Below are 25,417 nucleotides of genomic sequence, written 5' to 3' on the forward strand. Positions count from 1 at the left end.
TAAAGAATCCAAAGACTAAGAAAGCTAATAATGCAGACATTGGAACACAGGGATTTAAAAAATCTGGAAGCCTAGAAAGACTATGACAAATAGATCAGAAGAACTAAGGTTTCTGACTAAGATGAAGCCTGGAGAGTAGGGAAGCTCAGAAAACCAGAAATGAAAACCCACACAGAGATAAAAGAGTACACAGTACACATTCATGGTCCCAGTGGCCTTTATAATAAAAGCTAAATGTATAAAAGAAATAGCTCAGTTCTTTACATTCACAGAATGAATGTCTTCATGTTGAACACGCCAACAGGATCAACACACATGCAACTGAACTCACTAACAGGCTCAGCGGGTACACAACAAAATGAACCAAAAGACATAATAAACTAAACATTTTTTCACTGTGTGGAACAAGTAACATTTGAGTACACTCTTAGGGGGGGGAAAAGCATCTAGATAGAACCTTTTCAGTAGGAGTGTAGATGGTACTGTATTGAACGTGGATTGGTTTGAGCTGTGTGTTCATATTGCAATCATTTACCAAGGGTTTTTTCAAGGTTTAGATGATCAGTTTTGATATTTCCACAATGTTATGTACCTTGCCAGATTTCAGGGAAAAAACAGTTCTCAAATGCTCTATCTGAAATTTGTTATTGATTATTGGCACATGTCTAGTAGCAGAATTCCTTTCAGAATGAGAATCTAAACATTTTTAAAATGTGTACATAACGGATACCTGTTCTGAAATAGAACCAAAGGAAACAGCACGCATTTCCCCAACAGTATATATGTGTAATGAAGTTGATTCTCACGCAATTTTCCAGGTTTACCCATCTCTACCTACACTATTTAGAACCCTAGTGGAACACAGGATAAACCCACAGGGTGGTTCTTTCTGAAATATATTGGACAGCACATTTTAGACAGTTCCAGAATATGCTCTTTTCAAGTTTTGCAACAGGGAAAGCAAAGTGTGCTATTGTTTGTGGAATTCTACAGCCTCCTGGATCCAGAACACTAAGGATTTACCTCAGACCATGTGATATAGTGGTTCTAGAACATTCTGAAAATGCATTCTAGAACACTTCGGATTCCAACAGAGTACAGTCTGATTCTAGCACTTTTCTTAAAAAGTGTTCAGGGTCTAAGTATTTCTGAAAACACATTTTAGAACATTTTCCAAAAGTTCTAGAACACATGCTTTTCATGTTTTCCAACAGAAAAAGTGTTCTGTTGTGTTACAGTTGGAGACTTGGAATTCTATAGCAACTTCACAGCAATAGTTCTGGTTCTAGGACTTTCTGAAAGCACATTCTAGAACACTTTGGGTTTGTACATATTTGTAAATATGTTTTGAGATCAAAATATTCTGGAACTTTGAGATAAACTGTACACAAGAAGAAAACAGACAAATATTACACCATCAAGAACAATTCAGTACTGCTCATACATGCTAATCTTAGCTGGTTATAAAACTTATATGCTTGGCCACAATCCTGAGGGCATGAAGCTGGTCAACAGGAGAGTGTCAGTGAGGTTAAAAACACGTCTCTGTGTGACATCTGCAGGTGGGCGTGATCACGTTAAATGATGATGTAATTTCAGTGAAAGAGCCACACAGAGTCACTCTGGTTGCACCAAACAAGAAATACGTAATTAGCATAAAGGTGACTGGGCTACATACATAATATATACAAATTCACATCATCGTTTGGTTCTCTTTGAGGGCGGTTCTTCAGTTTTGTGGCCTGCACGAGTCCGAGGTGTTGGAGAACTCGACTCGCCTTTACGGCCCTTTACTGCAGCAGCACTAGAACGAGAGGAACTGGTGGAAAGAGAGACAGACATGTTATTGTTCAGTTAAAATGGCAGTTTTCAAGAACCTCACCACCACTATGCAGTGCTACAATCATACACTCACCCCCACTGCGCGGTCCTGCACCCGCACACTCACCCCCACTGCACGGTCCTACACCCACACACTCAGCCCCACTGTGCAGTCCTACACCCACACACTCACCCCCACTGTGCAGTCCTGCACCCGCACACTCACCCCCACTGTGCAGTCCTACACCGGCACACTCACCCCCACTGTGCAGTCCTCCACCGGCACACTCACCCCCACTGTGTGGTCCTACAATCATATTCTCCCCCCCACTATGCGGTCCTACAATCATATACTCTCCCCCACTATGCGGTCCTACAATCATATACTCTCCCCCACTATGCGGTCCTACAATCATATACTCTCCCCCACTATGCGGTCCTACAATCATATACTTTCCCCCAATATGCAGTCCTACAATCATATACTCTCCCACTATGCAGTCCTACAATCATATACTCACCCCCACTATGCGCTCCTACACCCACACAATCACCCCCACTATGCAATCCTATACCCACACACGTACTCCTATACCCATTCATACACCCCCACTCCTATACCCACACTCAAACATCTACACAAACAGTCCTACACCCACACACCACCCAGTCCTACATCCACTCCTATACGCACACTCATACATCCACACAACCAGAACTACACTCACACACCCACCTCCACTGCTCAGTACCACAATCACCCACACTCATACATCCACTCCTACACTTTTACACCCATTCATACAATTCTACACCACTCCCACAACCCCACCCACACTCAATCATATAGCTACACCCAATTTCCACCCACTTCGATAAACATATACCCATTCCTACAATAACACTGACTTTTACACACGCCTACATCCACACCCACTCCTACACACATATTCACACCTGCTCCTACACCCACATGCATCCCACTCCTTCACCCTTACCCACAAGGTCTCTTTAAGTACTTTACTTTAAGTTATTCAAAAGCTATTATTTTAATGAGGACAATCTACAAATATCTATGACTATAATTGTTATGAAGACACACCGCGTGTTTGGAGAACTCTCTTCTTTCCCACTCAGCTTGCTCACTGCTCTGGTTGATGGCTTACTTGGCTTATTTCTGCACAAAAGTAAAATTACAGAATGAAAATCAGTCACCCGACTGAATTTGCACATTGCACTTAATCTGCTTCAAGGTGAAGCAGTATAAATCAAAAAAATTATTTGGAAAAACTCTTTTGCTATTACAACCCCAATTCCAAAAAAGTTGCAACAGGGGCAACAAAAGGCTGGGAAAGTAAGTGTTACTAAAAAGAAACAGTCGGAGGTTAATTGGCAACAGGTCAGTAACATGTAACATGATCGGGTATAAAAAGAGTAGCTTAGAGAGGCAGAGTCTTTCAGAAGTAAAGATTTCAGAATAATGTTCACAATTTCAGAATAATGTTCATCAACGTAAAATTGTGACATAATATCATCAAAATATTCTGAGAATGACCAAGGGCAAAAATCAATATTGCATGTCCATTATCTTTGGGTCCTCAGGAGGCACTGCATTAAAAACAAGCATGATTCTGTAATGGAAATCACTGCATGGGCTCAGAAACACCTCCAGAACTCATTGTCTGTGAACACAGTTCGCCGTGCCATCCACAAATGCTGGTTAAAGCTCTATCATGCAAAGAAGAAGCCAAATGTGAAGATGATCCAGAAACTCAGCCGTCTTCTCTGGGCCAAAGCTCATTTAAAATGGACTGAGACAAAGTGGAAAACTGTTCTGTAGTCAGACGAACAAAAATTTATAATTATTTTTGGAAACCATGGACGCCACATCCTCTAAACTAAAGAGGACTAAAGAGGAGAGGGACCATCTGGCTTTTTACAGCGCTCAGTTCAAAAGCCTGCATCTCTGATGGTATGGGGGTGCATTAGTGCTTATGGAATGGGCAGCTTGCACATCTGGAAAGGCATATACAGGTTTTAGAGCAACATATGCTTCCATCCAGATTCCATCCCATCTTTACTTCTGAAAGACTCTGCCTAAGATACTCTTTTTATACCAATCATGTTATTGACCTGTTGCCAATTAACCTAATTAGTTGCAAAATGTTCTTTCACCTGTTTCTTTTTAGTAACACTTACTTTCCCAGCCTTTTGTTTCCCCGGCCCAACTTTTTTGAGACATGTTGTGGCCATCAAATTCAAAATGAAATTATTTTTTCCTTAAAATGGTACATTTACTCAGTGTAAACATTTGATGTGTTTTTTGTGTTCTATTGTGAATAACATATGGGTTTATGAGATTTGCAAATCACTGCATTTTGTTTTTATTTACATTTTACACAGTGTCCCAACTTTTTTGGAATTGGGGTTGTAAAAGACCTCTTAAATAAAATTGGGCAGCAGATTATTAATAAGGTGCTATAAATAAAACAAAATACTTCTCAGCCTCCAGCCGAGATGCAGAACGTGTCGTGGCTCTAATTTTTGTTTCCTCCTCTTCCTGTTTCTCATCCTCTTCTCCAGTCTCCGTCTCTCCCTCTCTCTTCTCTTGGGCTGCTGAGTTTTATAAAAAAAAAAAAAAAAAAAAAAAAAAAAGGGTCACTATGGAGCTAAGTAAAACAACCTTAAAACACAACACATATAAACACAGACCAATTGCACCGGAGTCATCCACATTAGAAGTGTTTTTTGAGGATCTGCCTCGGCGTCGAGTCTTTCTCACTGGTTCCTCTTCCTCCTAAAAGAAAGGTGGTATAGTTGGTATCTAGCTAGATAATAACTTATAAAGTGAAAAATTATACTGTATTATTATACCGTCAATATCTTATTATTATTTTCCATAATACATTATGTCATAGAGCTATTCTATATCGACCAACTTACGTCACACAAACTGTGTGATAGTGTGTGTGAATTATATGCCTCTGATAACTATGTGAGCGAGTGATGAGACAAGAGTGTATGGTCGTCTCACAGCTTTTTCTTTAGAGCTCTCTGTGTCTTGGTCCTCCTCTTTTTTCTGCTCTTTTCCTTCCTCTTCTTCCTCAGTCAGACTCTCTGAGAGAGAGAGAGAGAGAGAGAGAGAGAGAGAGAGAGACAGAATGAAGAGCAGGACAAATAAAGACAATAATACACAAACATATATCCAGTGAGTGCGTGTGTTTACCACTATCTTGTCGTGCTCTCTTCACGGGCTTCTCTTCCTTCTCCTCAGCTGCAAGTTCCTTCAAACACAGCGAACAGATTATATGTATGTTACTCGCTCTCCATCACTCTCTTTGTCAAAACACTAATACAAACCGTCTCACACACACCATTTTACTCACGTTTCCCTCTTTCTCAGGATCCTCAGTTTGGTCAGACCTCTTTCTCCTCAGTGCTGGTTTCGCTGTCAAGTAAATCACAGTGTGCCAAAGTGCCGTGCTTTTATGTAGAATTTGCATTACACTTTTATGTCAATGTTGATCTACTTTGATGGCAAACGATCTTTAATATTGATGTTCAGATACAATACAGGGGATCACGGCCAGTGCTGACCTGACATTCTGGGTTATTATCAGAAGGACATGGAGTGTTCTTCGATTAAAGCGTTTTATGTTGTGAATGTATGTGATGTTGAAAACAGGACTGATGCAGGCTTACTAATTAGCTCGGCCTCAAACTGAATACTTTGTGTATGAGTACTTACTTTTTAGTACGAGTAGTGTGGGCAAATTGGTAAACTAAGGTAGACGCTGTGTAATATCAACACCATATAACATGCTAGAATCACTGAGAAATGTAAATAATTAAATTTTGTTCATCATTAAGTGTAAGGTGAGGTGTACGGTAACTTCACTTACCTGCGGGGGTCGTCTGAGCTACAGAACGCCTTCCTCGACGCACCTGCACACACACACACACACCCATCAGAACTCTGACTCAGTATACCTAGTGTTTCCCATACATAGGCTCTACTTGGGTGGCCCGCCCAAGTAGATAAAATTCCATTTTTTAAATTTTTTTTTTGAATTGTGAATTGTCAGTTCATAATGCACACAAACCAGTGGACATTCAACCCACTCTACGTTGGTAGAGCTAACCTTGACATCGAACTGAACACTCACTGCAAAGTGATATAACTCTAACGCCATCAATAAGTTAAGACAACAGCTTACTGACATTAGGTAACGTTACCAAGAGCGTACAACTACCGACTTTTGTGCATGTTTTCTCCCATTCGTTGGCTTTCTTGCTACCACCGCTCGCTCTCTTCATTCACTGTCTAGCTCGCTCGACCACCGCTGCTCTAGCTCTCTCTCTCTCATCTTTTTAAAAATGAGTCAGGAACAAGCCTGACTTTACGTTTAACGTTATCAAACGAAGGAGAGATGTCCTCCCTTCGTCCTAGTAATGTCTTTGTCCAACTCTGATCAGTCTGACTGCTAAACTCTGCTGTGACTGCTGCTGTGGACACTCATGGAGCAGACACACCGTTTATAATTGTAGCATCCATCGTCCAACTAAGTACTGATAACACTTATCAATAAGCATACACCTACAGACAGATATTGGAAAAGATTTTTTTCCTAGCCAAGGAAAATTAATTGTTCTCGCAAGCAATGCCAACTGCGCAAATAGGCAGATTTGAAAATGTATTCCATAATGTAAATAGTTATTTATTTTGATGTTCATCAAAAATCAGCATGTGTTTTTCTTCAATATATTTTGAAAATGGAAAATGTATTTTAATATGTAATTATTTATTTCTTAATAGTTATTTATATTGACATATAGATAGCTATTCATTTGCAAAAAAATAATTTATTAATAAACCTTTGTTTGACTAGTTTATTACAGAACCTGCACCCTTACACACCACACAAACCACCACCACAAGTAAATCCTCAACCTGTGGGAAACACAGATACCCCTTTAACCCTTCTATTATGTTATGGGTCAATTTGACACATTTTCACATTTGAGATGTCTGGAAAAACTGCTTAATCTCTTTTTGTCTCTGTGAAATTTTTTGACTTTACTCATTTAGGGTCATGAACTTGTATGCAAATATTTCTTCTTATGGCTTGTCCGAGACATATTTACTGTTTTAAGCAGTTCTTTGCTTTTTTTGTGTGTGTATTTAAACTGTGGAAGTCATTTTGACCTACAACATAAGGGATGTAACTTTTTCCCCACAACATAGTAGGAGGGTTAAAAGTTGTACATGTAAAAGCCTTCACCTCTTTTTGCTCTCCTTCCTCTCCCGTTGTCTCTGCTTCTTCAGGCTTTGATGCTAGGCATTAGTGGAAAAAAACACTTTTTAGATCTAAATTCACATTTAGATCATGGGTATAGCAAACCTTTCAACAAATCATGACCCATGTATAAAAAAAAAAAGAAGAAAAAAGGAAGAGAGTCCATAAAAAAATCAACATATGAAGTAGGGCTGGTCGATACAGCTAAAATATGTATCACGATATAATGTTTCATATCATTCGGTAAAGATAATTATTGATAAATTTGATCTCCTCGCCAGGCTCTGAACTAATTTTCACATGTAATCGTGTGTTCTGGTGTCACATGGCAATGATGCAACCGAACTCCACAGATACACAACTTGTTATTGGCTGTTTGCTTGTCACTCGTAGCACACTCCTTTATCAAGGCATATGATAGGCTGTTTATGATCCAGGGATGGTGCACGCTTGAGGGTTGTTCATGCAAGCAAACTTCATGTGTGTTTACATTTTATCGAGTGTTATACCGAATATTTTTTCTATCGTTAACGATAAAGGTGTACCATTGATAAATACCGATACCGTTTTATCGCCCAGGCCTAATATGAGGCTTATTAATGATCCTACATTTTTCTGTCTGTCTGTCTTATTGTTGGTTTGTTAAATAAATAAATAAATAATACATTTATTTATATATATATACACACACACACACACACACACACACACACACACAGTATCTCACAAAAGTGAGTACACCCCTCACAGTTTTGTAAATATTTGATTATATCTTTTCATGTGACAACACTGAAGAAATGACACTTTGCTACAATGTAAAGTAGTGAGTGTACAGCTTGTGTGACAGTGTAAATTTGCTGTCCCCTCAAAATAACTCAACACACAGCCATTAATGTCTAAACCGCTGGCAACAAAAGTGAGTACACCCCTAACTGAAAATGTCCAAATTGGGCCCAAAGTGTCAATATTTTGTGTGGCCACCATTATTTTCCAGCACTGCCTTAACCCTCTTCGGCATGGAGTTCACCAGAGCTTCACAGGTTGCCAGTGGAGTCCTCTTCCACTCCTCCATGATGACATCACGGAGCTGGTGGATGTTAGAGACCTTGTGCTCCTCCACCTTCCGTTTGATAATGCCCCACAGATGCGCAATAGGGTTTAGGTCTGGAGACATGCTTGGCCAGTCCATCACCTTCACCCTCAGCTTCTTTAGCAAGGAGGTGGTCGTCTTGGAGGTGTGTTTGGGGTCGTTATCATGCTGGAATACTGCATACTGATCATCCTTTGCTTCATTATGTCACTGTACATGTTGGCATTCATGGTTCCCTCAATGAAGTGTAGCTCCCCAGTGCCGGCAGCACTCATGCAGCCCCAGACCATGACACTCCCACCACCATGCTTGACTGTAGGCAAGACACACTTGTTTTTGTACTCCTTTCCTGGTTGCCGCCACACACGCTTGACACCATCTGAACCAAATAAGTTTATCTTGGTCTCATCAGACCACAGGACACGGTTCCAGTAATCCATGTCCTTAGTCTGCTTGTCTTGAGCAAACTGTTTGCGGACTTTCTTGTGCATCATCTTGAGAAGAGGCTTCCTTCTGGGACGACAGTCACGCAGACCAATTTGATGCAGTGTGCGGCGTATGGTCTGAGCACTGACAGGCTGACCCCCCACCCCTTCAACCTCTGCAGCAATGCTGGCAGCACTCATACATCTATTTCCCAAAGACAACCTCTGGATATGATTCTGAGCACGTGCACTCAACTTCTTTGGTCGACCATGGTGAGGCCTGTTCTGAGTGGAACCTGTCCTGTTAAACCGCTGTATGGTCTTGGCCACCATGCTGCAGCTCAGTGTCAGGGTCTGGGCAATCTTCTTATAGCCTAGGCCATCTTTATGTAGAGCAACAATTCTTTTTTTCAGATCCTCAGAGTGTTCTTTGCCATGAGGTGCCATGTTGAACTTCCAGTGACCAGTATGAGGGAGTGTGAGAGTGATGACACCAAATTTAACACAACTGCTCCCCATTCACACCTGAGACCTTGTAACACTAACAAGTCACATGATACCGGGGAGGGAAAGTGACTAATTGTGCCCAATTTGGACATTTTCACTTAGGGGTGTGAATGAAAGTTTGTCCTTGACCTTCACACTTGTCTGTATTGAGCCCAGATAGATATTTGTGTAAATGTAAATCAATCTGACTGTCTGTCTACTAATCTGTCTGTCTGTTCGTATGTCTACCCCTCTGTCTGATTAAGTTTAATTCATTTTGCTAAAGTATCACCAAAAATTATTTAATGTAAAGGGTAATACTAAAAGGTTTGTGTTTGTATGTGCACACTTACAAGCTTCTTTCTGTGAAGCAGCTGGGACCTTAGAAGATTTTTTCTGTGTAATTCCACTTCCTTCTTCAGCCTCCTCATCCTCACTCTGTCAAACACACACACGTCGTATCAGTTAAAAACAAAAAAAAAAAAGAAAGGAAAGAAATATAGACACACACACACAAGCACAGACAAAAGTCAATTTTTCCTCACATTTTTATGCGACGGTTTGTTAGTCTCCGTGTCTTTGGCCTCCTGACTTTGAGCTTTGGATGCTGAAACACAAAACATACTGAGATCAGAGTAATGAGATACACTCAATGTTACATTATGCTTGCAGGTGTATAAAAAAAACAACAAAAAAACAAATCACCAGATGCGTACCAGTTTCCTGGGCTGACGCGGCTCTCTGACTGGACCATCGTCCTTTGCGGGTCACTCTGCCTTCCAAACGCTCATCCTGAAAAACACACACACAAAAAGATTGATTTATCTTACTCTGTTCTGATTCAGGTGTATACAGGTCAGGATTAGTGACAGATTGGTAAGAGACTGTTACGATGAATGGAAATCTATGTTCTACTCATTGGAACTTTCACACCCACCACCTTTTCATTTTTTTTCAATCGTCAACATTCATATTATTAAAACTGCAAACATAAACAGTACAATTGTATCCTTGCATAATGATTGGCACAACAGAAGAGTGTTCGCCACAGCTATTTGCAGTCCAAAAGAGCAAACTTGGTCATGTCCTCCTGCATCTTTTTGGGAAATTGGGATAAATTGGGGCAAAATCTATTTACCCCTTCTGACACATCAGATTTATCCTCTTCTTGTCCATCTGACTTAGACACACTACCTGAAAAAAGGGCACAGAACAGGTTCCACTTAGACAAATACATTTTTCAGTCTGTTAACAAATAGAAATAATTGTATACTTTATTGCTTAGGCACTGTACAAACATAATTTACAATTTGGAACATAACACAAGTTTATAACTTACTGGATCGTTTAACTAATTTTGGACGTCGCCCTCTACGTGCTGGCTGCGTCTGTGCCTCCTGGGTTTGCACCTCTTGCATCTGTGCCTCCTGGGCATCTGGTGCGTTTGCTTCCTGCGCCTCAGTCTCCTGCGCCTGCGCCTCCGTCTCCTGCGCCTCTGTCTCCTGCGCCTCCGTCTTCTTCTCTTGGGACACCTGTGACACCTGCGCCTCCTGGGACTCCTGCGCCTGGGACTCCTGCGCCTCTGTCGCCTGCGCCGCCTGGGACTCCTGCGCCTCTGTCGCCTGCGCCGCCTGGGACTCCTGCGCCTCTGTCGCCTGCGCCGCCTGGGACTCCTGCGCCTCTGTCGCCTGCGCCGCCTGGGACTCCTGCGCCTCTGTCGCCTGCGCCGCCTGGGACTCCTGCGCCGCCTGGGACTCCTGCGCCTCTGTTGCCTGCGCCGCCTGGGACTCCTGCGCCTCTGTCGCCTGCGCCGCCGGGGACTCCTGCGCCTCTGTTGCCTGTGCCGCCTGGGACTCCTGCGCCTCTGTCGCCTGGGACTCCTGAGCCTCTGTCGCCTGTGCCGCCAGGGACTCCTGCACCTCTGTCGCCTGCGCCGCCTGGGACTCCTGCGCCGCCTGGGACTCCTGCGCCGCCGGGGACTCCTGCGCCGCCGGGGACTCCTGCGCCTCTGTCGCCTGCGCCGCTGGGGACTCCTGCGCCTCTGTCGCCTGCGCCGCCGGGGACTCCTGCGCCGGGGACTCCTGCATTTCCTGTGCCTTTGCCTCATGTGCCTGTGCTTCCTGAACCTCCTGCTCCCTTGCCTCTTGCATCTGCACATCCTGGGTCTGTGCCTCCTGCTCCTGCACTTGAACCTCTGGTACCTCTTGCACCTGTGCCGCCTGGGACACCGCCGCCTGGGATGCCGCCGCCTGGGACTGCTGCATTTCGTGTGCCTTTGCCTCATCTGCCTGTGCTTCCTGAACCGGTGTTTCCAGCACGTCCTGCTCTCTTGCCTCTTGCATCTGCACATCCTGGGTGTGTGCCTCCTGCTCCTGTGCTGCTTTTGCCTGCTGCACTTGAACCTCTGGTACCTCTTGCACCTTTGCCTCCTGTGCCTCCTGCACCTGGGCCTCCAGCACCGCCTGGGACGCCTGCGCCTGGGACTCCTGCATTTCCTGTGCCTTTGTCTCATCTGCCTGTGCTTCCTGAACCGGTGCTTCCAGCACCTCCTGTTCCCTTGCCTCTTGCATCTGCACATCCTGGGTCTGTGCCGCCTGCTCCTGTGCTGCTTTTACCTCCTGCAATTGAACCTCTGGTACCTCTTGCACCTTTGCCTCCTGCACATCCCGCACCTTGGTCTCCTGCGACTCCTGCACCTCTGTCTCTTGCACCTGGGCCTCCAGCACCTCCTGCACCTGGGCCTGTGATTTTTGCACCTCTGCCTCTTGAGCCCGGGCATCTTGCGCGGTGTTCTCTGTTTTGCTCTGTAGTCACACATATAGCTAAGTCAAGACGTGTCCAGTACAAATACTTCATGTGAACACAGTAAAGTCACTGTCTCAAACAGCGCTTGTGACCTCTGATGATAGTTTTCACCCTCTTTTGGAAAGAGATAAGCGGTTTCATTAAATAATAAATTAACTAAGACTTAGCATAAAGCTCAGGCTAATGTTAGCTGAACCTGTGAGCCAATAATAAATGGGTAACTAATAATAATTAAAATTACGACTGCTATTAACACAGTTACTGTAGTTTGCCCATTTACTACTATATTTAAGGTAAGCATGCTGCTTCAGCAATTACATTACTTAACCCATTTTTACTCTATTTTGAGTAGGGCTGCTACGTAAAGACTTACAATAGTCCATCTGTTACTGTTTTTACTCTACACGTTAACCAACAGTTGCTCCAGGAACTTGCCTATTTCAACTGGGTTAAACCATCTTTCTTAAAACTTAATACGACACTGCATTAATAATACATGCATCTGATTAGCATCTGATTTCTTGGAATGTGAAAAACACATGTACACATTTCAATGCCAGTATTAAATATTTCATAATGCAACCCTACTCTAATATACAGATGTTAAACATTTTGGCTACAACTATCAGACTTACCTTTGTGCCCTCAGCTGCGAGTATGCTTTCACTCGGAGTGTGTGTGTGTATTTGGCTGGAATCAATCTCAGCTGAAAACAAACAAACAATCAAATATATATATATATTATATATATATAGGACCAATGGATAGATAGGGAAAAAAAACAACTACAGCCCAGTGAACAAAGGTACTCCTAAAAGGTATCATAAATAGAGATATCACTGGTTAGACACAGGTAGTAAACACCCAGACTTACCAGATTCTCCTGCTGGTTCATCATTAGCAGAGATTTCTGGTCTAGAAACGTCAGACTTTGCTTTTGATTTAGTTTCACCGTTGTTGATCTGAACATATAGACACATTCAAGGCAATTTAGTAACTGTCCTGCTAAATACACTTGCCACATGCCTAATTTTCCACTTCTGTGGTAGAGGAAAGACAAAATCTATACCAGATATGATGTTAATCTCACCTCAGACGTTGCTTCCTCTATAGACACTGTGTCTGTGGCCTTTCCATCAATGACTGTGCTGGCTAGAGCTAGAGGGAAAAAAAATGTAATCTGTTTGATTAAAATAACAAAACACTGCACATCCTGTGTTCAAGGTGTTCTAGAAAAAGTGATCTACTCTGTTATCTTGAATAGAACATGGGCAAAATTAAAGTGGACCTATTATGCAAAATTCACTTTTACATGATGTTTGAACGTAAATGTGTGTCGCCATCTACCCTACAATGGTAAAAACGCACCCACTCCCCATAATTCCGAAACACTGTCTCAAAATGAGTCGTATTCGTTGTCTCTCCAACGTGACGTCACATTGGAACAGACCCCGCCCACGACTGGTAGCAGACTCTGTCCTATTAGCATAGATCCTCCCCGGAGTGAGCTGCACACAGTCTGCCATGTTCTCAATGCTGGAGCAGATATAGTGATAAAAAGAATGTCTCAGCTTTGTAAGCTTCGTAAGTGTCCTGTTGTTGGCTGTAAGAATGAACATAAGAGTCTTCATGTCCTCCCGGCATCAGAGCCACTGAAGACACAGTGGAGGCGTTTTAATTTTGAAGGAAATGTGCACCAAAAAATAGCTAAATTTGTGAATGTTTGTGAGAATCATTTTACACCAGACTGCTTTATGAACGAGGGTCAATACAAAGCAGTATTTGCTGAAATGTTGATTCTCGAGCATGGATCAGTACCAACTGTTCATGATCCAGCTTTATATCCAGAAGACGTAAGTATCACACTTGAACGTTTGCAAATCGCCTTTCCGAATGTGCTTGTTAGCAGATTCCATGGCCAATGCGGCTAAAGTTACTGTCATCGATGATTGTATTCATGGAGACTAGAGCAATGTCGACCTTTTTAATTTTAACCCGAAAATGCTTACTGTCTGTATAATTCATAACCGCACCTTTATTATTCACAATAGAGTAAGGTGATTGTATTTTTGAAAACTGTGTATTTTTTCTGCGAATAATTTTACACCAGACCGCTTTGTGAATGAGCTTGTTAGCAGATTCCATGACTAATGCAGCTAAAATTACCATTACCAACGTCCTGGTTCATTCTCACAATTATTACTTTTGCCAGGGTCTCTCCTTCATCAGTGTCTGACTCTGGTTCATACACATAGGGCTGAACACCAGTATTTATGGTGTCAGTCATATTTTTTCTCCTGATCTGTTCTTGCCGTAGTATCCAAAGCATGAACTGTAAAGGTACAGCCCTCTTCTAGAAAGGGGGTGGGGAGCAGTAGCTCATTTGCATTTAAAAAAACATGAGAACAGCGTGTTTTCGCTTCTATCCAAAAAGGGGCATGGTATAATAAATGATCCATGAGGTATTTTAAGCTGAAACTTCACAGAAACAGACTCCTGAGAGTTATTACATAATGTAAAAATGTTCATAATAGGTCTCCTTTAAATGATCCACAACATTATCCAGAACTCTACGCAGCAACATCATAATCCATTGCATGATCCAGAGGTGAGAAAGGAAAACGTTATGATTTACTGCACTACTTAAAGTCAAAAACAAAGTCTTGATCTGGAACAGAAAACTGATGTCATCACGATCAAGTAAACAACATTTACTGCATTATCTAGAACACAGGATGGGCTACAGCATTATCTAGAGCAATAATGTGACAAAGCCAAAATCTATGAGATCTAGATCAGATTAGGAGAAATGTTAGCCAGAACATTCAAGTAGCTGCTAGATAACGTAGAACAACAGTTTAGATCATCTAGAACAGAGAATGATCAATGTCATGATGTACTCCATTATCCAGACCACACAAGGAGTTAATAAATAATCTATAACACTATAGAACAAGGTAACTAGCATTACCTACAACACATGGAATAGCTGAACTGTTCATAGCATTTTCAAACACAAAAGAAGGGCTATTACATTCTAAAACACAGGCGAGTGAATAAAGGAGCGCTACCTTCAGTGTGTTTGGCTCCTTCCTCTGAGTCACGAGCAGAAGATTCACTTTCAGAATCATTTGTAACTTCTTTAGGCGGCTCTATCCCACTTGTCCTGTCAACCAGGTCTGAGGCCAAAGACTCCACCTGCTGCCCAGCAACAAGTGCATCTTCAGCGATAAAACTTGGCAAAACTGCCTGATCTGGATCCATGGAGAGTAACGTGAGCGCTGCTTCCTTCATTTTTATATCTGCATCCAGGAACGAACTCTCAACTTCCTGTCCATCAGATGCACCAGCGGAGTTGCTTACACCTACAGAAGCACAGACATCCATCAAGGAAAGGAGTGCGTCTGCCTCTGCAGGGATGGGACGGGGCTGAGGCTGGCTCTCAGCCAGTCTCATGGTGGCCTCCTCCTCGTCTTCAGGATCTGGAGTGATGTCACTCAGGGCATCATACATGTCGTCAGGGACAGAGGTGCTGTTATCATCAGCAGGAAGCGGATTAGGAACCGTGCCGAAATCCTGATGGACTGTGAATTCAGATGCTAGGACTGAGTTTGAGGGCTGGGCAACTGTGAGATCAGAGTCTGAGATGGAGTCTGAGGACTCCGGGACAGTGAGAATGGATGCTGGGATTGAGTCTGAGGACTGAGGGAGGATGAGATCAGTATTTGGCTTTAAGTCTGATGTTTCAGGAACTGTGAAATCATGCTCTGAGGAGTTAGGATTCATGAGATCAGATCTTTGATGTGAATCTGTGGACTGAGGGACTGTAAGATCAGACACTGAAATTAATTCTGAGGATTGTGGTGGTGTTGTAGTAGCAAGATCAGACTCAGTAGGTTGACTTTGTTCTTTTTCAGAAGATTCTGTGGGTACTTCAAAGACATGTGGAGATTCAGATTTTGCAGCATTGGCTTGAGGGGATGTAATATCAGATTCTGTATCTATGGCGTGTGGTGCTGTAGGTTCAGACTCTGTATCCATGGCTTGTGGGGCTGTAAAATTAGACTCCACATCTGTGGATTGTAAGGCTGCAGGATCAGACTCTGTATCCATAGCTTGTGAGTCTGAAGAAGGATCAGACTTTCTAAGAGACTCTGAGACGGACTGATCTGTGGAACCAGACTCTGCAGCAGAATCCATGACATGTGGGGTTGAGACATGAGACTCTGTAAGGGACTCAAAAACCTGTGGGGTTTTGAGATCTGATTCGCCAAGAGACTCTGAGACTTGCTGAGTTGTAAGATCAGACATTGTGAAGGACACTGAAGCTTGTTGCGCTTGAGTGTTTGAAGGCTGAGAAGCCATTCTGCCTCCACACGGTACCTCTTCAGCAAGAGTTGATGGAACAGAGGAACTGGAAGAAAGGTCATCTGCTTCAGAGATTCTTCTTTCATTCTCACTGTCTCCTCCCTTCTTCTCTGAGTCTTTTGTCTTCTTCTCAGTCATTTTCTTTGTACTCTTTGCATCCTTCCCTTTCTCACGGTCTTCTGAGAATCTCCTATCCTCTTTCGTCACTCCCTCCTTTTTCTTCTCCTTGGAGTAGTCCATCTTGCTAGGGGCCGCTCCTGCTTTACCCTTGGCTTCTGGACCTTGGGCTTTCTTGTCTGTCTTGGTCATTAATGGACTCTGAGATTTCAAGTCTCTGGACTTGGATCTTGTTTTTTCTGACATAGATTTGACCTTTGGACCTGCCTCTGAATTCTTGACCTTTGTGTCTGAGCTATGTTTGGTAACCTCTGAGGTGGAGCTCTTGTCTTTACTACCAGCACCTACATCTTTGCCATCTTGCCTGACCTTGACCTTCTCTAGAGATTTAATCTCAGGGTGACTTTTTGACCGTTTCAAAATGTCTTTAGCTTGCTTGACTTTCTTCCTGTTGAAATCAGAAGCAGCCTCACCCTCTGACCTCTCCTCTGTGGAGCCAGTGGAATCCAGACGATGCTGTTTTGGTTCAGTCTTGCCCAATGATTTCTCCCCTTTTATTTTTTCTTTCATAGTCTCTGAGGACAGCTTTTCTTTCTTCAAATCCTTGCTCGTTCCCTCCTCTGGGGCTGATCCCTCCGTCACAGAAAGCCTTCCCTCCCTTGCTGACACCGAGCCCTTCTTGTCTCCTTTAAACTTTGACCCTTTTTTCTCTACTTTTTCATCGACTGTACCTTTCACCACCCCTCCCTCCTTTTCCTCTGCCACAGCCTCTCCTCCTTTCTTACTTTCTGGCTTCTGCTTGTACCTGGCTCGCTCATCTGACACACCACGCTCTTTCTCACTCTCTTTTCGCTCTCTCTCTCTGCGAGCATGTCGCTCATTCTTCCCACTGCCTCGCTGTCGAAGGGCCTCCTCAGTTCCCAGCTCCAGGTCCAGGATGAACGAGTGTGTACGGTTTTTGTCAAGGATTTTGCGTGGCTCGCCCGAATCCTCTGAAATGCTCTTCCTCCTCCGCTGCTCTTCCTCAGACAGCTTCTTAACAGGCTTCTGAGAGATTGCTCTGGACTTCACTGCATCCTACATGGACAATACTACATTAGGGACTGTAACTTTACCAGAGATCAGGGCCTTTTTATTGGGGATTAAAACACTTATATTTAAGGGACTGCGCTTTAATGGGGACCAAAGACTGCAGCTTTACTAGAGATTAAGAACAATAAGTTAAATCATGGTTATATATTTATAAAAACATTTGACAACTGCAAATTTATTGGCACTGTATTTTTTAGGCTTAGGATGCTTAAATCTACGACTGCTTTCTCGTAGTCCTGTGGTAGAATACGCAGTAAAAAGTCTGACTGGTGACTTTGCAATATCTATGTGTACTTTGCCACAATTTCTCTCCTTCGGATGTAAAGTGGGTGGGTATTTACCTATAAGCAATTCTGCAAGAAAAACATACCAGTGAGATAAAGGTAACCTGGGAAGCACAGCACAGAGGTAAAGGTATCTATACGTCTATCAATTCTATATTTCAGTAGTGGTAGTTCGGTACATGTAGGCCAAACAATCGCGATTCTTCCTGGTGGTGCAGATAATATCTGCTTTAATGGCGTAGTGGGCTGGGACTCTCGGACAGTGAAATGTCAATCAAGTGTGCCCATCAGAGTCTCATCTGAGTGCACAATGTTTAATATAACACTAATATTTGGTACCATGCAAACATGTTTACTAGGTTTGGTTACGTACAAATTGTTAAAAATATTTTACAGTGCATTCCCTGTGACCTTAATGGAAATCTGGCCTTGTAACATTAATAGAGAGCATGGACTGTAGAATATTAAGGAATATTATACTTCATTCAAAATCATGATCTTGGTTTGTATTATGGTATGTAATGTACATAATGGTAAAGGATTTTGAACAGCTGTGTATAATCTATGTTAGAAGCTATTTTTTTATCATACATATGAACAAATGAGAAACAAGGATTGCGTGCCAGGGAAAGGTGGAGGATAAAAGAGATTGAATTAAAGAGAGATGTAACAGAAACGAATGAAAGATGGAGAGAAAGGATGTGAGAGAGGGAGAGACAAAAGACTCACATCTTTCTTTACGGATTCAGGATCTCCGTCACTCTTCTTCTTGCTGCCAGAGTCGTCCTCTTTCCTGCACTCCAAATAAATTTAAAAAAAAAAAAACAACTTTTGAATAAAACGTGGACACGCGCAGAGGAACACACAGACAGACAGACACACACACACACACACACACACACACACACACACCGTGAGTCTCTCTTCCTCTTTCTGCTGAGTGCCACTTTCTTTTCCAGAACTTTCTTCTCTTTCCGTGCTTCTTTTGCTTGAGGTCTCTGAACCTCCTGCTTTTCCTTTTCTGCTAAGAGGAGAAAAAGTACATAAACAAACACACAAAAAACATATTACAACTATATTAGCGATGAATTATGTTAACGATAATGACGATAACGAAGGTGGGTACATCTCACCCTGCAGCTCTGCCTGCGCTGCCTTCTGCCGCCTCCTTTCCTCAAGACGCTCCCGGTTCTGTTGGCGCTTCAGCAGTCTTTCCTCTTTGTCCTTTGCCTGAAAAAAAAAAAAAAAACTAAAAGAAATCACAGGTTATAGAGGAAAGATAAAACCCTCAACCTTCTCACCTTTGTGTACAAGACGTACACATGTTCTGTACAATAAGCAAGAGCATAGCTTTCATTTCATCATTGTGAGAAACTGCATGTCTAATTAGTTACACTTGTTTACAGTTCATTGTTTTGTTAAAAAAAACAAAACAAAACAAAAAAACCCCCCTGCAATTTAATAGACATCATGGACCAGAGCTTAAACAGCGATTCAAAAGGGCAACCCTCACTCACTGCAGAACGACGTCGCTGCTCCACTGTAACCTCGTCATCAGAGTCGCTATAGTAACGGGAGTAAAGGAAAGGTTTGTGAATGTAGCCTTGGCGGGAACCACGAGGTTTTTTCTCCTTATTCTCATCAGATTCCTCTCCGGCAACCTTCTTCTGAAGCTTTTCATCTACACACAGAATTAAGAATCATTTAACGTATCAAAGATCATCTTATACAAAGTAATAACAACACAGTTACAACAGTGGTGCTTGAAAGTTTGTGAACCCTTTAGAATATTCTACATTTCTGCATAAATATGACCACATCAGATTTTCACACAAGTCCTAAAAGTAGATACCCAATTAAACAATTGAGACAAAAATATTATACTTGGTCATTTTCTTATTCCAATCCAATATTACATATCTGTGAGCTGAAAAGTATGTGAACCTTTGCTGTCAGTATCTGGTGTGACCTGCTTGTGCAGCAATAACAATAACTAAACATTTCCAGTAACTGTTGATCAGTCCTGAACATCAGCTTGGATGAATTTTAACCCATTCCTCGGTACAGAACAGCTTCAACTCTGGGATGTTGGTGGGTTTCCTGACATGAACTGCTTGCTTCAGGCTCTTCCACAACATTTCTATTGGATTAAGGTCAGGACTTTGACTTGGCCATTCCAAAACATTAACTTTACTCTTCTTTTACCATTCTGTGGTAGAGCAACTTGTGTGCTTAGGGTCGTTTTCTTGCTGCATGACCCATTTTCTCTTGAGATTCAGTTCACGGACAGACGTCCTGACATTTTCCTTTAGAATTCAGATCTCATTGTTCCATCAATGATAACAAGTCATCCTGGCCCAGATGCAGCAAAACAGGCCTAAACTATGATACTACCACCACCATGTTTCACAGATGGGATAAAGTTCGTATGCTGGAATGCAGTGTTTTCCTTTCTCCAAACACAGAGCTTCAAATTTAAACCAAAATTTCTATTCCGGTCTCATCCATCCACAAAACATTTTTCCTATAGCCTTCTGGCTTGTCCATGTGATCGTTAGCAAATTGCAGAAGGGCAGCACCACCACTAATCCACTCATGTGTTTCCTAGGACGACTGTGTAAGGAATAAAACTCTCGGGATATGCTGTTTCAAGAAAGTAATCAACGACGGGGTGTTGCGATGATGCCCGACACAAAGCGGAGTTATTGTGACCATCCTAAAGCAGATTATTTTCCAATACCAGCAAATCTCCAATGTTTTATTTGTTGAATACGACTTGCCAAAAAAAATTCATTTTTAATTTATTAAATAACACCATCATACTTTCTATCAATTTGCAGTGTTAATGTTCATGTTAATGCAAAATGTATCAAACTAGTTTGTTCCTGTTACTCTCAAGACTACCGTCATAGAAAATTCATCAACACCTCCAGTCCAATCAGATTTGAGAATTCAACAGTGCTTTGGTATAAAGAACAACCTTTAAACAAAGGCCAAGTGTCTCGTAATTAATTAAAAGGGGCCGTGGCTGACCTTCTGAGGTGATCTCTCCTTCCTCTGTGGATTCAGAAGGAGGCTCCTCGTCCTCACTGTCATCCTCGAAAGACGAAAGGTCGCTCGTGTGGACTGAACTCACTGTGATGTCACTCAAACCCTCCAGATCTGAGTCCTCCAGAGAGTATTCTACCACCACACACACACACACACACACACACACACACACACACACACACACACACACAGATGAGTAAACACAATCCAGGACTGGAAAACAACACTGTGGCATGGAAATATTTCATATCCCACTGTCCCTGTTCTGTTTCAATGCATCAGAAAAACAAATGACCGCAACTTAAACCTGTCTGAATTTCTTTCATTAGTTACTATATCAGCTTACTCTAGCATTTTTATTTATTTATAAAGGACCTTATCATCGAGTTCCCACTGTATATCACGTTTATAAATCCTAAACAGTAGTTCCAGTGACTGGATTACACTTCTGGTCCCTTTAAAGTTTTAAGGGATTTGAAAAATCTTCTGGAAGACACAGTAAAGCTCAGGTTGCTGAGCTCAAAATCGGTTTCCTTATTTGATAACTTTTCTTTTATTCTTGTGTTACTGATCCATGTGTAATATGTGAGCCACTTCCAATTCATTTATAACAGGTTCAGCTGATCAGCTCATTGATTGTTTTACTGTTTCGAGGATTTTAGCAAGTTTATAAACTAAAAGTATTCTCTTCCAGTTCCCTTTAGTTTCTTATTGTGGGATGCAATTTAAAGCTCTCCCTCAATGCACTCCATAAAGGTTAGAACTCAAAGGAACTGAACAGAAAAAAAAAAAGAACTTGTAATGCCGTTGTAGCTTGTGTTGCAAACTAACAATTATGCTTTTACATGTTTCGGATCACTCGGTTACCTTCTTTCAGTCGTTCTCTTGCTTTCTGGCGAATGTGCAGTTTGTCGGTGCTGCTTTCCTCCCTGTTCTTCCCTGACCCTTTCTTCTCTTTCACGTCCTCTCCTTTCTTTTCTTTTTCCTCCTCTCCTTTCTTTTGCTTCTCCTCCTCCTCTTGCTCTTCTTCCTCTTCCTCCTTCTTGACATCTTCAGGCTCCTCTGACCGCTGATCCACCTCCATCATCTCCACCTCTTTCTGTCTCTCCTCCTCCTCCCGCTCTTTGCTCGTCTCATCGTCATTCCCTCCCAGCTTCTCTTCCTGCTCCTCCTCCTCCTCCTCCTCCTCCTCCTTTGTCCTCTCTGCTTCCTTCTCATCATCCTCTACCAGGCTCATGTCTTCCTCTCCTCCGTCCTGCGTCTTTAGAACAGAGGGATCGTGGCTCTGAGAGAGGGCGGAGTCTGAGAACGGAGCTGAGGAGCTCGCTGATGAAGGAAGAGGAGAGAGAAAATATGTGTGCATCAGGGTAGAGAAGAGAGTGCAGAGAGAGCTTCGAGGGTGGGTTAATAAGTGAAGAAAGTGAGAAAAGAAAAAGAAAGAGTGAGAGAGACTGGGAGGTGTGAGAAAAAGATGACAAGAAAGGGAAGAACAACACAAGAAGGAGAGAACAAGAAAGGAGAGAAGTGGAGTGAGAGGGATTGTAAAGAAAATGAGCAAGCAAGTATGGGGAAGTAAATGAAAGGAGAGCAAGAAAGAACGAAAGATGGGCAGTACATTTGTACTTGAAATTAATGAATCGTTTTCAGAACTGCGTGAGCTCTGTTACCTGGAGACGGCAGCTGAGCGTCCTGGTTTTCCCCCACGTGCGTGAAGGCGTGTGCAGGCTCCTCCTCCTCCACGTGGTTGCCAGGAGACAGAAACTGACGGACGACTCGTTCCACCTGCGGCCGAAAGGTGTGCTGAACTTTGGGGTCAACGACCTGCGCAACAATCCGATCGACTCCCTGCTCCAACAAGCCCGACCTGCGATAAACGATACATAACGATAAACAACTTGCACCATGAGCTGAGTCAGCTGGATTGAATTGCTGACGATTTGACGTGATCCTTTTCTGTCCATTCTTCAACTCCGAGCACGTCTGACGTTACGGATTCCTCCAGCAAACACAGACAACAACGAATATTCCAAGATTCAAAAGATCTGAGGCACTGGAGATAAATAAAACGTAAACCAGCTCGGATGATACGTACTGGAGCACGAGTTGCCTGATGCTGTTCCTCAGCTGGTTCTTGTTGAGCTGAGGACTCCATGTGTGGTTAGAGAGATGATTAGACACAAAGTTGTCCACTCGCTGTCTCAGGTGCAGGTACGCAGGCTGAAACAGAGGCACAATTGAAGCTTATACTCGCCATCCACTTTATTAGGAATTCATGTAATTATCTAGCGCTGCAACAACTAATTGATAAAATCGATAATGAAAATCGTTGTCAACGAATCTCATTTTCGATTAGTCGGTCTGTGTGAGGCACAGGGTGCGTTTACTCACTACATTACTTCTGTTCCGAAAACACGCTTCGGAGAGTAAATACTAAAGTTGTATACTACTACGTACTCTACACTTACACTATGCTCCATGTACTCTACCGTCTAGTGTATGAATTTTTAGAAAGGTAATATCATCTCAAAATGAACACTACCGTTTTTTTTTACTAACTGGCAGTATAAGCCGCTTCCTAGTCGATGGAGCATGACATCATATGCACGTAACGTGACGCCGCTAGCTTTAGCAGATACCCAGAGTCACCGACAATGACTTTCTTCAGTTTACTGTTAGTCAACGTTACCTTTTATAAAACGTAATGCATAAACACTATTATATAATATATAAACTTATGCATTGTTTTTTTTTTTTAAAAAGCACTGAATGAAACTACAGTCCTGAATGAATAATATATATTCTGGTGTGTGTATTGGGTTCTTTTCAGTCTTACATAATTGGACAAACAGTTGTTTAAAGTTTTAGTCTGAAGTTTATATTTGTAACACTCAGTTTGTGGATTTTATTTTAAATAAACGAACAAATGGTACTGAAAGTTTGCCCCCATCCGATTAATCAAAAATATAATCTGCCAACTAATCGATTACGAAAATAATCATTAGTTGAAGCCCTATAATTATCCAATCACGCATTCAAGTGGCAGCTGTGCAATGCATAAAGTCATGCAGAAACAACTCCGTTTATCTTCAGATCAAACAGCGGGGGGTGGGATTGGGAATGGAATCTCAATGACTTTGACTGTGGAATGGTTGTAGGTGCTTTGAGTATTTCATAAACTACTGATTTGCATCTCTAGATACTGGTTTGAGTTGCCAGGAAGGCTACGGTAACTCAAATAACAACTCTTTACAACCATGCTGAGCAAGAATATTTATCATAGGTATTAACCTATGAACTACATAAGAAATGTTCATATAAAAACACTGCACACATTTAGAAGTGAACACTGCTCCATAGTATTGCACAAGCTCTGAAGCACGCTTAATGTTTATGTATTATTGCAAACTGCATACACATCAATATACTGTACAAAGCTTAACCAAACTGATCTAAAACGGTTACGTTAACAAAGCTACGATAAATTGAATTCGTAACTTGACATTAGCCCGTTAGCTTAGCATAGACAGTCCCTTTACCTTTGTATCGACATCCGCCAAGCAATCTCTCCTGAACTGGTCAAAAAGTCCCTGTGTTTTTAAATGATTTACGATCATGGCGACCAGCTGAGGGTCACCCGGAGGTAAACCAGCCATCTGGGCTGTTACAATGATTTTAAAAAAGAAGGCTTTAAAACGATATCTAGGGAACTCGGGTAGAAGTTCAATGCCCGTCTCTGGAAATATTTTGATTTCGGCGTTGAACATGAATGAACCGGATATTGACCGTTAACACAGGAAGTAAAATACAAGGCACGCAATAAACTATGCATATACATATAAAAAAGTTTTTACATACATATATATATTTATTTACTTATTTATTTATTTTAGTCTAGTGTGTGCGTTTTTATTTTAGCAAAATATAGCAAATGCAAAACCAGAAACAATAAATAATATTTTCTTTTTAATTTCTTCTGTGTTTAATGTTTATTCTTACTATTGTTTTAATTCCATTCAATTTGCTCAAATTATTATTATTATTATTATTATTATTATTATTATTATTATTATTAGTAGTAGTAGTAGTAGTAGTAGTAGTAGTAGTAAAATAAGACAATCGTATAATGTGCTGGAAATTATAGTTCTAAATACTGTACACTACCGGAAGTGCTACCGGAATCTTTAAGAACATACAGTAAATAAAAATACATTCATTTATTACATTAGTGTCGAATATATGATGAAAAAATAACGAAGAAGCTAGGTAATTCTTCTGCAATGGCGCCGTCTGTCGGAAGAAATTATTTTATCCGTGTTGCTATGAAAAAGAAATGCAATTAAAATTATCTGGTGTAGTGGTTTTCAAATCTTTTTTTCTCTCCCGCTGTTGCACGTTGTTGTTGTTGTTGTTTTTTTTTTTTTCCTGCCATAAGACATTAGTTTACTCTTCTTAGGGATGTTTTAGACTTAATTAGTTTAAACAGTCTTTGTGAGGAGAAAGCACACTAAGTACAGAAAAGTAGGAATAAACGAAAAGGATTTGAAAACTAGTTAATTTAGTAAATATGTCATTATTTTGAAT

At 41.8% G+C, this 25,417-nt stretch overlaps 1 protein-coding gene across 3 annotated transcripts; it reads right to left on the reverse strand.

Annotated features, from left to right (window-relative positions):
- Positions 1–203: 203 nt before the first annotated feature.
- bod1l1 (biorientation of chromosomes in cell division 1-like 1) lies at positions 204–24,605 on the reverse strand. 3 transcript variants are annotated; one of them, XM_053649770.1, is made up of 27 exons: positions 24,373–24,605; positions 22,929–23,053; positions 22,504–22,700; positions 21,704–22,162; positions 20,819–20,968; positions 19,303–19,466; positions 18,919–19,015; positions 18,698–18,806; positions 18,515–18,578; positions 14,996–17,486; positions 13,015–13,082; positions 12,799–12,886; positions 12,560–12,630; positions 10,459–11,923; positions 10,258–10,313; positions 9,836–9,911; positions 9,665–9,726; positions 9,473–9,557; positions 7,104–7,156; positions 5,724–5,766; positions 5,196–5,269; positions 5,048–5,105; positions 4,856–4,938; positions 4,534–4,618; positions 4,320–4,434; positions 2,924–2,998; positions 204–1,819 (listed from the first exon to the last, which is right to left on the reverse strand). In XM_053649770.1, the coding sequence occupies exons 1-27, from the start codon at positions 24,598–24,600 to the stop codon at positions 1,699–1,701; spliced, it is 6,762 nt and encodes a 2,253-aa protein (XP_053505745.1). In that variant the 5' UTR covers positions 24,601–24,605; the 3' UTR covers positions 204–1,698. The 3 variants fall into 3 exon arrangements, with proteins under 3 accessions (XP_053505745.1, XP_053505737.1, XP_053505755.1); XM_053649762.1 differs by having other exon boundaries at positions 4,320–4,437; XM_053649780.1 differs by having other exon boundaries at positions 4,320–4,437; positions 5,208–5,269; positions 24,373–24,604.
- Between the last annotated feature and the right edge of the window lie 812 nt (positions 24,606–25,417).

This window comes from Ictalurus furcatus, chromosome 2 (assembly GCF_023375685.1).
Source record: "Ictalurus furcatus strain D&B chromosome 2, Billie_1.0, whole genome shotgun sequence".
Classification (NCBI taxonomy): domain Eukaryota; kingdom Metazoa; phylum Chordata; class Actinopteri; order Siluriformes; family Ictaluridae; genus Ictalurus; species Ictalurus furcatus.

What these genes read in the sequence shown, in the direction of transcription:
- bod1l1 (XM_053649762.1), bottom strand. Translation starts at nt 24,600, where the DNA reads ATGTTCAACGCCGAAATCAAAATATTTCCAGAGACGGGCATTGAACTT. An exon ending in ATCAGGCAACTCGTGCTCCA is followed by an intron (nt 22,701 to 22,928) that starts GTACGTATCATC and finishes CGTTTATCGCAG; the next exon opens with GTCGGGCTTGTTGGAGCAGG. An exon ending in AGCTCAGACGACCCCCGCAG is followed by an intron (nt 5,270 to 5,723) that starts GTAAGTGAAGTT and finishes TTTACTTGACAG; the next exon opens with CGAAACCAGCACTGAGGAGA.